The sequence below is a fragment of the Nyctereutes procyonoides genome, unplaced genomic scaffold (genome assembly GCF_905146905.1).
Source record: "Nyctereutes procyonoides isolate TBG_1078 unplaced genomic scaffold, NYPRO_anot_genome, whole genome shotgun sequence".
NCBI lineage: Eukaryota > Metazoa > Chordata > Mammalia > Carnivora > Canidae > Nyctereutes > Nyctereutes procyonoides.
Window position 1 is genome coordinate 51965794 of NW_026575044.1, and position 14972 is coordinate 51980765.

Below are 14972 nucleotides of genomic sequence, written 5' to 3' on the forward strand. Positions count from 1 at the left end.
TACTGCCTTGATTATCCATGTACATATTTTTGTGTAAACACGTGTTTTTCTCTTGCTTGTATACCCAGGAGTGGGATTACTGGCTTGTATGGTAACTCTGTTTACCCCTTGGAGGGCCTGCCAAACTGTTTCCCACAGTGGTCACACCATTTTATGTTTCTACCAGCAGTGGATGTGGCTTCCTACTTCTGTAAGTTCTTACCAACAGTTGTTACCGTCTGTTATCACAGCCATCCTGGGGGGTGTCAAGTGGGATTCCCTTATGATTTTGGTAGTACTTCTCTGATGATTAATGATATTGAGCATCTTTTCATGTGCTTATTGGCCATTTGTATATCCTCTTTGGGGAAATATATTCAGATCTTTTGCCCATTTTTTAATTGGGTTTTGTCTCTTTGGTGCTCTGGTAGTTCCTTATATTTTCTAGATACTAGATGCTTATCAGATAAGACCTGTAAACACGCTCGCTATTTTCATCCTCATGATAACCTGATGTGTGCCGTCTTCAGGGATTCTTCTTCATGGCCTGATTCGTAGAGACTGTGACTTATGCCCTGGTCTCATTGGAGGAACTCTTAGCGTTTGTCTTATCTAGCCAAAGCCCCTTGAGGGCCTCTATCCAGGAGAAGGGAGGGCACAGTGCTACCACTTCGACAGATCTGCCCCATCTGTTCACATTCATCCACTGAGGACCACTCAGGGAGGTGTGTTCTATAGAATGTTCCCACATGTAGATGGTTAAGTCCATTACCAGGCTCTAGATGGGAACTTGGTCAACCAAACATCACCCTATGTGTTTGCCACATGCCGTCTTGAGCCTGAGGAGCTTGTTACAAAGGAGCATCTTTCCAGCCTTGCATCTGATCTCCCTGTTCTTACCAGGAGGAATCATAGGTCCTGGGCTTTCTCTACCCAAGTCTGCCCATCTGGTAGAGAACTGTGACTTTTCTACCAGATGGGCAAGCCTCCCTAGCAGGTCAGGGGCATGTGAGGTCTGAGATATTGAGCCAAGCCCCTGGCCTGTGAGTCCAAATCCAGGGAGAGCAGCAGGGCTGGGTGTGCATTCTGTCCTCGAGGCCCCCAGAACTCCATAGAGCCCAGGGCTGAAGCCACAGTGGGGGCCTAGTAGTAGACCATGAATGGGCACTCTTCTCCCACCATCAAGGTGAGATGGAAGAGCTGCCAGGCCTAGGATTGGCTTAAGACAGATCCAGGCCAGTGAACCACACTCATCCTGCAAGAGGATGTGGACCTGTCCAGGGCTGCCTGAGGAGGGTGGAAAGGGCAGGAAGGGAAGCAGCAGACTCACATTGTGGAGGCAGATGGTAGGCATGCTTGGTGGCTCTCAGGAAGGTGGCTTTGGGCTAGAACTGTCTTCCATAGTGAACACTTTGGAAATATTCATGGACATTTTGGCCTATCTCCAGGAATGAAGTGGTAGGGAACAGTCTGAAGATATTCTGTGTGCATCTGAGCACAAAGGGTTGTCCTGCTCCAAAGCCAGCAGTGCCATTTTTGAGAAGCACCCATAGAATGAGAAGATTTAACATTGCGATTCCAACCATTTTATTGGTCAGGAAAATACCCATTCTTTTAAAATGTGATTGTGTGTAGTGATAGCATGATAGGTGCTGAGAAGTTGAAAAGTGTGTCCTAGCCCAGCCAGCAGAGGCTGGAGTCCAGTGAAGAAGCTAACACCTGTACAAAAACTGTCTTTTATGGGAGGTTACAAGGCTCTGTATCCCACATGGAGACAGGAACAGTTAAAGTTGCTATGAGAGGAAGGGATTCTATGGTGGTGGGGTGCTTTTGGGGGTAATCCTGGACACCTGTGGTCCTGTGGAGGGGTCTTCCCCAATTTTTATGTGACCCCAAAAAACCTCCATCCAGGTGTCGCCACCAAATCAAGAAGTTCTGTGAAGAAATTCTATTTTTTTGAAAAATCATCGCCTATTCTGTTTAGCTTCACTTGGGAGATGGTTCTTGTACAAGTGAGGGAGCCTTTCCTGCAAGGACTTTATCTCTAAAAGCACAGAGGCTGGCAGAAAAGAGGTTCCACATTTGATTCTGGGTCCTTGACTGAAGGACACTCATACTGCGCATGTCACATGGTGGCCGCATGCTCCCTTGGTAGCCCCGGAGGGAGGACCTGCCCTGGGCCCCTCGGTGGGTGTCTTGTTGTCTTGGACCTCCCCCTGGAGCAGGTGCTCAACAAAGCCTTCATGAGGAAAAGGGCATGAGGATCAGGCAGGAGAGAAGAGTAACTTAGATTTGTGGAAAGCTTTGGGTGAACACTCCACATCCATGACCTCCTGGGCCCCCAAAGTGTCGGAGGTACTTCATGAGGTGGGTGACGCATGCTCCATTCTGGAGACTTCCATGTGGGCAAGTGTAGGACGTGCCTGAGGTCTCACCTCTGGTCCGCATCAGCACAGGCCTCTGTACTCTGACGTACTGTCCTGGCCTGGACATGTGTGCAGTCGCATCTCCCTACTGTCTCGTTTCCTTGGACCTGTCACTTCTCTATGTGATGGAACTGTCAGCAGTAAGAGTTCTTCCAATTAGAGCCATTTAGGGTTTTTAGCCTGCGAAATGGTGCTCTGATTATATCCCCCAGAGAAATTGCAAATTCACGGGGAGAAATAAGACAAGAACACAAGTAACTGTATTGCGGGGTGGGGGAGGGAGGTGCCACCAGGAAGTGACATGGGACATGCTGAGCAGCCTTCAGGGGGAGCCCACACCTCCCAATGGGCAGGCACGAGCAATGGGATGGCTCGGGCCCCACAAAGCCTTTTGTATGTGCACGTAGTGCCATCTGCATCTTCCCCCACGTGGAGGTACTGGTAGAGAGAACGGCCTGTGTTTAAATCTTGGGGATCAGGACAGACAGAGCCTGGGAGAAATCCAGAAGCCTGTGTGTGTGTGTTAGTAACACAACACACATCCAGTCTGTGGCTTTTCGTCACTCTGCCCCAAGGCTCCAGAATTAGGACTGCTCAGACCTCAGGACTTCTGACGTCTGTCATACAGACTGCTATCCTTGAGACAGCCTCCCGCGGGGCAGACCCCCTGCAGCACTGGAAATGGCCTGCCTCTGGTGGGTTTGGTTCATAGACCCCCTTGCCACTTGAGGGGGACCTGACAAGTGAAGCAGGCCTCAGGGGCCCCCACCTTCATCCATCCCCCTGAAGGAACCTGCACGTGCTGCCGGGAACCCGTGAACAGGGCCACCTACCACCTGGCCAGCTCGAGCTGAGCACTGGCTGCCATTACATCTGTGACAGTTCAAAAGTGAGCAGCATGCACATAGTGTGCCTGGGCAGCTCGGTCACGTCATGGTCTCGGGGTCCAGGAATCGAGCTCCCTCAGCCTCCACCCCTCCCCTGATCATATTCTCATGCACTCTTTTTTTAAAAAAAAAAAAGGCATGGAAATAACAAAGCCTGCTAGCTGTCACAGGGGTCCGGAAGGGAGGAAAGAATAGGGAAGGACTAATCCTGGGCATGGGAGCTTGGGATTATGAAGATGTTCTGGAATGCAGCACTGGGCACGGTTGCATGACTTTGCAAACGTACTGAGATCTGCCGTCAATACTAAGAGTACCTGTATTTGAGTCCTCTCAGGAAAGCGGTCTTTAAAAAAGGTATAACCTGTAACCAGCCATCTCACACAATGAGGACATAAAGTTCCTTTTGTCACTTGCTCTCATACTTGCCCCTCTGACACCCCGAGTTGGGTTACAAATTGTTCCTGCAGCCAGGTAGGTGGTGACAGAGGCGCCAAGAGGCCCAGAGCTGTGTCCCTTGCGTCCCATGGGGGTGTGGAGAACAGCCTGGGAAGGAAGTGGGATGGGGGGCTGTGCTGGGGGCTGGTTCAGCGTAAGAGGGATACTCGTTACTCTAGGAGAGCCAGCCCCCCAGGAGTACGTGCCACCCCACAGGGCTCCGCCTTTGGGGACAACTTCTGAAGGGCCTGTGTAAAGGTGCACGTGCTCCAGGAGAGACGTGGACGACTAAGTTTACTACCCCATTAGCACTGTGGGAGGGGGTGCGCGAGCACCTGGGCCAGGGGGAATGGGAGGCAGTGGGTGCTCAGCCTCCGGGTAGCACCTAACGGATGTGCAGACCCCCGGGTGTGCCTGGGGCCAGGGCCTGTGCAGTGCCCCCGGCACCGCTGGGTGGTGAGCGGGGCCGACCACGCACCGCTGCCGGCGACACAGGACCCGGGGACGGATGGCCAGGCTCGCCTACGGAGGGATGTAGATGGGGAAAAGTCAGGCGGCTTAAGAGCAGACCCATGCTGACACAGAACGTGTGACAACACGGGTCCAGAGTTAGGAGTGTCCACGTGAGCATCCGTGTGAATGGGCGTAGCTTCGGAGAGGAGAGGAGCGGAGCCCACCTAACAAATAGCCCCACTCAGCGAAAACCTTAGGACATTTAAGTGGAGCTCTGGGCAGAGGCCAGGACACGGACTTGGCCCTCAACACAATTCCCTTCCAAAACCTCCCAGAGCGCACTTACCAAAAAGGCACTGGGATTATTATGCTCTCCCCCGCCCCCCCCTTTTTTTTTAATGCGAGTTGCTGAACGTTTCTGTCGCAGGGAGCTTGCATTCCTCTAAGGAATGTGGACTATCCTGAGTGAAACCTACTTTGGTAGACTCAAGTGTGTGAGTGGTGGGACACGACTTTGTGTCTCAGTCGTCCCGGAGGGCTCTGCAAAACTCTCCTGTTCCCCTGCCCCCCACAATGACATAATTCAGTCACATGCTAAGGTTCTCAGAGGGGTTGGAGGAAGACCAGCCCCTGGGATGTTTTTTCCTGCTCTGAGCACAGCTTGCAGCCGTGACCCAGTGGGGCTCTGTCTGCGATGCCCATGGGCCTCAGGCAGCTGGAGGGCAGGACAATCTCATGATGCACTTGCTCTCCCTCCAGGTGGACTTACCACGACTTCTTCAACCGGTATCGGGTGCTGGTCAAGAAGAGAGAGCTTACCAGCACAGATAAAAAGGCCATCTGCAGGTCCGTCCTAGAAAGCCTCATCAAGGTGAGCTGGGCATGCCCTGGAGGCTGGGTTACCTGGGTGTGTGCTATGTCCTTGGCTTGGAAGGCACTTCTCAGCCTCTGCTTGTCAGCCTGGGCTCCCCCATCCTTTTCAGGATGCTTTCTGGCCCATGAGCCTGTCCTGACTTCCCAGACATCAAGTCAGCTACCTCGGCCTGAATCGGTGCTCCCTGTCGCTTCCGTTACCACATTTGTCCCCGTGTCTTGTGATTGAGGGGTTGTCACTTCACCAAACAATTGTGAGCCCTGGGATCACAGGGATCCTGGTGTCGTTCTGCTGTTGGCACTGTTACTGGCTCTCACAGGAGCTCCTGGCTCCTGCTGGTGGCTGCACAAGCGACAGGCTGGGGTGGAGGAGGGGGCTCCTGGTTATGAAGCACCTGGGAGTCACCTTCCTGTTTCTTCTACCTCTACCTGGTCTGATCCTCCTAGTGCTTCATGAGGAACATGTGAGCATCATTCCTCAGTTTACAGATGAGAGAACTGAGGTGTAGAAAGCTGATAGGAATTGCCCAAGGTGGCCCGCGGACCAGTGGCCCGCCCCAACAACTCCTTCCCCCATCCCCAAGCATTCTGGATCACAGCGCCCCCTTAAGCCCATCTCGTTGATTAGTGTCACCGCGTGTGATTATCCCTTCTGGGGAAGGGCTGGGAATCAGTGCCTCAAGACTCCTCTAGAGACCTTGTATTTCCTGTTTCTCCACCCACCCCCCCCTTTTTGGGGCCACATGTGCTGGTCACCAGTGATACTAGGGAGAAGCCAAATGTTGGCCTAGAGGGGCACCTGCCAGCACCAAGCAAGTGCTAGTGCCCTTTAGAGTATGGTGATTGGGAAAGAAGTGGGTGACTCGTGGGCCAGGCAATAGGTGCTTAACAGCCTCATTCATGAGAGGGCTGGGGGCCACTCCATGAGGGAACATGTCCTGCAGGATTGTGGGAATGCCCTTTATCCTCACCCCTGAGTTTCATTCCACCAGTACGTATGGCATCCTCTATGTGCTCCAACCTGGAGCGGTCCCTGTGAGGCTTGGAGAAGCACATGACACTCGCTGCCTGCCTCCAGGGTGGCTGACCTCTGATGAGATGGTGACCTCGCCAGAGGGAGTCAGGTCATGGGCACCTGCACCTTGATCATGACAGGAGAGCAGAGCATTATAAAGTGTCTCCCGGGAGCCCCAGCTGCACTAGGACCTCTGGACCTGAGTGGGGTGATGAGATGCTGTTACCCAAGGGGCCTGGTGCTGGCCCAGGGGGTCCTGGGTCATGATGTCCCCAGTGAGACTGTGAGCATGCCGCTTCACCATTCCAGACATTGGTTTTACCATCCATGAGGAAGAAGAAAAAATGGCTGGGGGTAGATTGCTGAGGTTCCTTCCTGTGTCTGTAGTCTGTGATCCTTGGAGGGTGTTCTCCAGGAGATGACCGCTGATGGGTTGGCATGGGACTAGTCTGCTAGTTCTGGGAGGAGAACTGGACCTGTGGTGGGAGATGTGCTCAAGGACACTGATAGGCTAGGTGACTTGGCTGCAGTAGCTGGAAGCCCCAGATGAATCCTCACTTGTGAAAACAGGGGTCTTGGAATAGGAAATGAGCATGTGTGCTCTGTTCCCAGGCCACCCGGGACACCCCCAGACCCTGGCTGTGTGGAGGCCAGAGCAGCCAGGCTTCACTGCTGATGATGAGGGCCGAGCCACTTTTGCCTTGTGGCCCCCATGCCCTGAGCAGGAGCCTCTCCCGTGGGCAGTGACTGAGGGCAGGGCCGAGGCTGCCGGGAAGCTCCCCAACCGATCCAGGCCTGCTAGTTCCAGTGTACGCTGGGGGCCTGTTGGCTCCACGGCCTGGACAGGCCAGGATAGGGGCCAGGCCCACAGCTCACCCCGCTGCACCTGCGGCCTGGCGGTGTCCTGTGTGACGCATCCATAGTGCAGCCTTACCTCAGAGCCACTTGTCGACCTGAAACATGTCCTTGTGCATTGTCCTGAGGCCTTGGCTCGTGGCTTCTGCCTGTGGCCTTTGTGTCAATGAATAAAATCAGAAGTTAATTTACAAGGAGGAGGACTCAGTTACAGGGCATGAGCGGTCTGGTGTTCTGTCCCGGGCTTGTGCATGGCACTTTGCCGGGTCACCGTTCCTAATCTGCTGGGGCAAGCACAGGGAAAGGCAATTAATTTTAACCTAAGTAGTTGTAATTAAGGCAGAAATCAGGTATCAAAAATATCGAAACCAAATACAAGTTATTTGGAGCATTACAATCTGGAGTCACGCAGGCACCAGCGTGGTGATTTGAGGGTAAATCTTTTTGAGAGGACCCGAGGAGGTCATTTCCATGCTCAGAGCATGACCAGGGGCCTCCTGTTCCGTTGTGTGCTGCAGGACCCCTGCTGAGTCCCCCTGCCGACCCCGCCCCTGCCCTGAACCAGCCTGGCTCTCCTGCTCTGCAAACATATGTAGCTCTCGGCTGGCAAAGGACACCTGCCCCTTCCCTGCTCTTCTGGAACTTTCTTCCTCTGTTTTTTCCCTAGACTGCCTGCCTTCAGTTTATTCAGATTTCTGTTCACATGTCATGTCCACAGAAATGCCTTCCTGGATGATTATCCTGTTTAAATATCCCATCCCACCCTTACATCCCCAGTTTTACTATCTTCATGATCTTCACTGCTACCTGAAAACTTTGCCTTTTGTGCTCTCACCGTGATGTCAGCTGCTTGAGGGCAGGTGTCCCGTTCACAGCTGTGCCCCGGACATCTTAGCCGTAAATCTAGTGGAGGGGACTTGGTGTGCTCGGTGGGTGCTAGAGGGACTGAGCATCCAAGGGGCTCTAGCAAGGGAACCATGCACAGGAGGACAGGGGCAGCACAGGTGACCTCACTGGTGCTCCCCTCCCTGCCTGCTAAAGGATCCTGACAAGTTCCAGTTTGGCCGCACCAAGATTTTCTTCCGGGCCGGCCAGGTGGCCTACCTAGAGAAGCTTCGGGCTGACAGGTTCCGGGCCGCTACCATCATGATCCAGAAGACGGTCCGGGGCTGGCTGCAGAGGGTGAAGTACCGCCGGCTGAAGATAGCGGCCTTAACACTGCAGAGGTACTGCCGAGGACACCTGGCCCGCAGGTGAGCCATGCTGGGGCCCATCTGGGTGGCAGGTTGGGGTGTGGGGTGGGGATGTGCAGACTGGGCACCTGTCACCTGTGCCCTTCTCACCTGGGGGACTGAGTCTAGTTCCAAGCCTCTTCGTCCCTGTAGTCTGTCCCCATCCCTCCAGCACTAACCTGGCATGGGCTGGGTTTGCCCCTAAAGCACCGTGTTTCCTTTGCCCAAATCCCAGGGTAGCCTTTCAGATAGACAGACAAACCCCGCCTTTCACAGCTTCCACTCAGCATTGTGGTTTAAGCCCCGACGCCCCCCCCCCCACAGTCCCTCAGGAACTTGGTAATTAGAGCCGGGAAGGTCCCAGGGATCCCCAGGTCCCCATTGTGCGTCCTTGCACAGAGCTAGGGACTGACCTGTGTAAACATGGTGGGTGGGGGCCGGGTGCCCACCTGGCTCCATGTGGCAGACCTTTCCCCTCCTCCCCGATCTCCTGGGCCCGTGAGGCACCAGAGCAGAGTGAGCCTCTCCCCTGGGAGGGCACGTGGCACATGGTGCCCGTCAGACTACCCACGGCGCACAACCTGCTCTCCCCGTCTGGGGGTTACCTTGGAGGAGTGGCCATCGAGTCATATCTGCTGCAAAACTGAAGGAAAAAGAAAGCCTGTGAGTGACATGTCAGAGCAGGCATCCTCTGTACTGTAAACACGAAGCTGGCCCCTGCCTGCCCTCCCATCCCTGCCCTGAGCTGCTTGTCCAAATGGAACCAGAGGTGACCTCGGAACCACCCAGGTGCTCCCCCTGGAACAGAAGCTATAAAGGTGAAAAGCTGTCAGCAGCATCCGCACTAGGTGGCTGTGGACAGTCAAGCCACCCAGCAGGTCCTGGCAGAGCAGCCTGCACCTGCAAGCTCACCCTAGCTGGCAGCCGGCAACAATCTGAAACCAAGTTGGTCCATGTTCTCCCTGAGGGAGTTTGTGTCTCCAGTGGCTGCATGGGGAGAAAGTGCTCGACTACACAGGTTCACTCCAGCAGGTGGGGCCGCAGGCCCCTCCCCCTCCTTCCCCCACAGTCTCTCCTTGATGGTTTCCCAGGGCCTGGTGCCACCCAAAGCCCTGAAGTGGGTGAGAAGTGTCAGGCTGAGCCATCCCACCTGGGGGCACGGAGGGGAACATTGGCACGAAGCAGGCAGGTTGGGTGTCCATGTGTCACGGCAGAAAGGGCAGGGAGACGAGGAAGCGGGGGGGGGGGTGGCGGGTGCAGGCCTGGCAAGGGTTTATGCCATCAGCACACATACAAGCACCTGTTGGCTCGACCCTCTTGAGGTGTCACAGGCAAGCATGTTGGAGACCTGGCTCCCGGGTTTGCACATCCAGAGACAGGGCACAGGGCAGGAGCGTAAACTCGTGGTGTCCCCAGGGACTGCCCAGATTGGAGTTGGGGTTCCCAGCGGGGACTGAGCCCAGGGGCATCGTGGAGCTGCTCAGACCCAGACTGAGTTTAGGTTTGTGGGAAGACAGACCACATGGAGGGAGCTTTTGGAGCCGTTCAGGGCTGGCACGTGGGTCCTCATGGCATGGCTGTGTGGAGGGCTGATGCCAGCTGGGCCCTGAGAGTCCCAGCAGGGCTGCAGGGAGAGGCCAGCCTTGCAGGGGCCTCGAGGCCACATCAGCAGGGCCCCTCCCTTTCCAGGCTGGCTGAGCACCTGCGGAGGACACGGGCCGCCATCGTGCTCCAGAAGCAGTGCCGTATGTGGAGGGCCCGCCAGGCCTACCAGAGGGTTTGTGGGGCCGCCGTTGTCATCCAGGCCTTCGCAAGGGGCATGTTCGTGCGGAGGATCTACCAGCAGGTGTGTGGCCTCCCCAGGGGCCTCCCATGTGGATAGAGGACTAAAGCAGTGGCGGGTAGACGGTCCCCACCGTTAACGTCATGGGGTGCCCCGACTCTCTTCTATGGGGTTCCACATCGTTGCTCCCACTGAATCTTTTCACGGTCCCGTGAGCTGTAGTGCGTTAGTATCTCCAGAGACACAGAGCCCATGGGAGACGTGCGGGTGTGAATGCACATACACAGAGACCCTCAGGAAGTGGCCCACCCATGACAGAGTCTGGGAAGTCCCACTGTCCGCTGTCCACAGGCTGAAGGCCCGAGAACCAGGGGAGTGGACAGTGTGCATGCTGGACCCGGGGCAGGACCGGGGGGAGAGATGAGGTAGGGAAGGGGTGCATAACCTCCCTCAGGCGCTCGGGGGTTATGTCCTCCTGCCCTGGGGATGGCAGCCCAGGGATTCAGCGCTCATCTCCTCTACAGACACCTGCAGGCAGGGTGACTGTGACCTTCGCGGGCAGGATGGGCTTGTTTCGCTGTGCCCCCGGGGTGGCTGAGGGGCCAGGGAAGCTGTCACCCGCACGGGCGCTTGTCCAGTTGGGGCAGCACCTGCTGACCTGTCCAGGGCTCAGTGAGGCATGAGAGCAGGGGAGATGTTGGCATCAGGGTCTCACCTCCCCCACTCGAAGGGTGAACAGCTGACGTCAGAAGGGGGGCACCTGGCCTCCCTGCTGGGCCACTATTCCCAGGACGCTGAAGTATGCATGGAGCCGTGGTCAGGGCACCCCCGTTCCACCACAGCACCCCTGAAACACCAAAGCTCAAAACTATGGTGCGGGACAGGTTGGAAGGAAACGTCCAGAACACTTTTTTTCCTAAAAAGAACATTTTTCTGTGATCAGAGAAGGTAAGATTTTCTTTTTTTTAAAAAAAAAAAAAAGGCAAAACAAAACAATGCTGAAGGGAGCATGAAAAGCAAAACCTAGTCTGACACAAGATGGGTGGAGTATTCAGGTATAATGGGGGGACGCCCGGGTCACTGGGGCCAAGCGTGTGAACCTGCCTGGGAGGTGGGTGACCTCTGCGCACCGCCCTCAGGAGGGGCAGGTGACTCATGGGGGGCACACACTGCGAACCCAGGCCGCACCTCAGAGCTACAGCACTGGGCTCGTTGCTCGTTCACTCATTTACACACACACACACACACACACACACACACACACACACACCCGCCAGACACGAGGGTGGTGTTAGAGTATTTCTTATTCTGCATGATTTTTAACTTGATAGAGAGAGAGAGTAAATTCCCAGCCAAGTGTGCAGCTCTAAGTCTGTGGCTCATTACAGACTCTTGACTAGAGAATCCCCCCCCCCCCAGGCTCAGTGTTCTCGGGGGCTCAGAGCCTGTAGAATTGGAAGGTGGCAGCAGGTTCATCTCCAGGCCCCTCAACCTGGCTGTTTCACCCTGTGGCTCCCTAACTGAGGACAAGTAGAGCAAACTAAAAATGGGAGTTCAGTGGCTGATTCTCTGTAGGTTCACAGGCTGCTGTGGAGCCTCTTAGAACACATAGCCTGGAAGCCCCATGCCCTGGGGAGGCACGGTCTCTGCGTTGCCTTCACTGTCCACCCTCCAGGCAGCACGCGAGCTTCCCCTCGTCCCGTTCCACTGTGTGAACCCAGCCAGCATGTGCTTGTCTCCTGCCAGATCCTCTTGGAGCACAAGGCCACCATCCTGCAGAAGCACCTGCGGGGCTGGATGGCACGCAGGCGCTTCCAGCGGCTCCGGGGTGCAGCCATCATCATCCAGTGTGCCTTCCGGATGCTCAAGGCCAAGCAGGAGCTGAAGGCCCTCAAGATTGAGGCCCGCTCAGCGGAGCACCTGAAGCGCCTCAATGTGGGCATGGAGAACAAGGTGGTCCAGCTGCAGCGGAAGATCGATGACCAGGTCAGCATTGGGAGCTCCCAGCAGAGGCCCAGAGGTGGGTGCGCTTGAGGGAAGTCCTCTGGGAATGGTGTGTGCCAGAGGCCGAGGAGGTGCAGGCGTCCTGAGGGTGCCACCCCACGCAGCAGACAAGGTACCACGGCCGCCACCCCAGGGTTGCTCGCTTCCTGCTCCCCAGGGCCTGTGAATAGTCACCTCTTGTGGCAAAGGGAACTTTGCAGATGTGGTGAAGGGTCTTGTGATGGGGAGATGAGCCTGGGTTACCTGGGTGGGCCTGGTGTGCTCACCAGGGTCCTTGTGAGAGGGCAGCAGAGGGGCAACTCGAAGAGTGCCCAGTGATGGGTCGATGTGAGCAGGCAGCCCCCCTCCGGGGGCTAGGAAGGCAAGACCGTGGGGCCCCACAGAGCAGGAGCACAGCTCCCTCTATCCCTTGACACATCTGGCCTCCGGGACTGTAAGGTAGCAGGTTGTGTGGTTGGGTAGGTTGGTGGTGCTGACTTGATGGCAGTTGGTGACAGCACTCAGAGGAAGCAGCTCCGCTAGCTCAGCATCGTGGCCGCCTGGAGACGTGACTGTAGTGTAGCTGTGCAAGACTTCTGCTGCTCCATCTGTTGGCGTGTTTCATCCTTACAGAGGCCCCGTAAAGGGAACATGTCCTTCTCTTTACAGGTGAGGGTCACACAGGCAACCCTGGCAAGGCCACGATGTGAACCCCACCTGTCGGCTCTAGAGTGTTTTCCATTCTGCTGTCCTGCCTCTGCTGTGTGCTGGGAAGGGTGCTTGCTTCGGAATCAGAAAGACTCTAATTCAAATATATTTTTTTAAGATTTTGTTTATTTATTCATGAGAGAGTCAGAGACACAGGCAGAGGAAGAAGCAGGGTCCCTGCGGGGAGCCCAATACAGGACTCGATCCCAGGACCCCGGGATCACGCCCTGAGCTGAAGGCAGACGCTCAACCATTGAGCCCCCCGGGCATCCCTCCAATTCAAATTTAGCTCTGCTGCTTGAAAGTTGAGTGACCTGATCCCTCTGAGCCTCAGTTTTCTTACCCATGAAATAGGGCCGCTGGGTCTGTAAGGAGTGTAAGTGGTTGAACACGCGGTTAGGACTCTGGCATGCACCAAGGAGCCCGGGAGGCAGTCAGCACTATTAGGGTTAGGCTCTTTCCTTTTCCCACCTGGCCACCTTCTCAGCCACTCACACAAGTGACAGGTCCTTGGTCAGGTCCCTAGGAGTATGAGGTGTTCAGGGCGCTGCAGGAACTCGACACAAGCACAAGATGCTCAGCATCCTCCACCAGGCAGCCTCATTTGTTTGGGTCCTTAGCAGGGAGCAAGATGGGAGCCACAGGCGCAGGAGGCATGGGGTACCTGCCCCCGGTCAGCCTGCAGTGACAGCGCCTGGTCAGGGAGGGAGGTATGTCTTCCTTGAGAGGCTGGAGTGGTAAAGGATTGGCCATTGAAAAACCCAACTACCATGGAGTATTACCATCAACATCGTCGTTATTGTGGCAACGAATGACTGACCACAGAAGGTGTTTGCATTGTCGAAATTTTCCAGTTGACCTTCTGAGTAAAGTCTAGTGGATTGGACGAGCAGGCTTTGTTGGTGACACTGCACCCTGTCTCCTAGGAGCCCCAGTCACTGCCAGCCACCATGGCCCTTGGTTTCCAGCAATCACACCCTTCATCGGCTTTGCTGATTCCTGAAGTTAATTCGAGAGGTTAAAAATAAATCTGATATTTTACAGCCCATGTGCTGGAACATCAAAGAGAAGCAGATTTTAAAAGCCTATTTTTAAAAAGGTTTTTGCCTTAAGCTTCCTGCTTGGCAAACATCTGTGGGTGGTGGCAGGTGTTGCCCACCCTGGGCCTGGTGCCCTGTGTGCAGAGGCTGGACTAGATGGCGCCTCCTTGGGCCCCTCCCTGCACTGCCTGTGTGCCAGGCACTGCTTCCATATATTAAATTTAATCCTCACCATGACCCTAGGAGATAATACTATTCCCATTTTAAACTGAGGAACAGGGATACCTGGGTGGCTCAGCGGTTTAGCACCTGCCTTTGGCCCAGGGCACGATCCTGGAGTCCTGGGATCGAGTCCCATGTCGGGCTCCCGGTAGGGAGCCTGCTTCTCCCTCTGCCTGTGTCTCTGCCTCTCTCTCTCTCTCTCTCTCTCTCTCTCTCTCTCTCTCTCTCTCTCTATATATATATATATATATATATATATATATATATATATATATATATATATATATAATGAATGAATTTAAAAAATAATAATAAATAAATAATAAATAAATAAACAAACTAACTAACAAACAAACTAACTGAGGAACAGGATGCCTGGGTGCTTCCACTGGTGAAGCATCTGCCTTTGGCTCAGGTCGTGATCCCAGGGTTGAGCCCCATGTCAGGCACCTGCTCCACGGGGAGCCTCCCTCTCTTTCTGCCCCTTCCCTGCTCACTCTCTTTCTCTCTTTCAAATGATAAATAAAATCTTTTTAAATAAATAAATTGGGGCACAGAGGTTAAGTAACCTGCCCAAGGTCACCCACTCATAAGTAGTGTGCCTGGAATGGACCATCGGCAGTGATTGCAGGGAGAACCCTGCTGTCTCCCCCCAGAGTACAGGGTTCCTGCACGTTCAGAGACTGTCTGGATGTGAGGGTTCCTCCATCCAGGGAAGGACCCTGCTCTGGTTTGACTTCCTTTGCATATAGGTGGCATTATCCTTGGACAAGTTGGCCTATTATAGTGGGGGGGGGGAAGAGGTCACAGAACGTGCATGGCCCTCTCCTGAGAGGAGGTGGCAGCAGCAGAGCCCTGGGTATTTGCCAGAGCAGTGTGGGGTAGTGGGCAGAGCCCAGGCTGGATGGAGTCCCGAGTTCTGTCTCAGGTGTACTTGCAATCAGGCTGACAGCCTGGGCTGATGGCTGGACCTCCAAGTGGGCCTTGAGCTGCTTTGAGGAGATTGGCCTAAGATGTCTAAGGTAACTTCCAGCTCAAAACTTCCCTGATATGATGATTTGGCTCAAGTAGCAGTTCCAGC

General features: G+C 54.9%; 1 protein-coding gene across 4 annotated transcripts in view; it reads left to right on the top strand.

Moving 5' to 3' along the window:
- Nucleotides 1-14972, top strand: part of MYO5B (myosin VB) — a 332476-nt gene that overhangs the window by 260597 nt on the left and 56907 nt on the right. For all 4 annotated transcript variants that reach the window (XM_055324565.1, XM_055324564.1, XM_055324566.1 and 1 more), the window contains 4 exons: nucleotides 4940-5051; nucleotides 7965-8176; nucleotides 9845-10001; nucleotides 11685-11924. In XM_055324565.1, the coding sequence (XP_055180540.1) occupies nucleotides 4940-5051; nucleotides 7965-8176; nucleotides 9845-10001; nucleotides 11685-11924 (721 nt within the window). The remainder of the gene's footprint in view (nucleotides 1-4939; nucleotides 5052-7964; nucleotides 8177-9844; nucleotides 10002-11684; nucleotides 11925-14972) is intronic.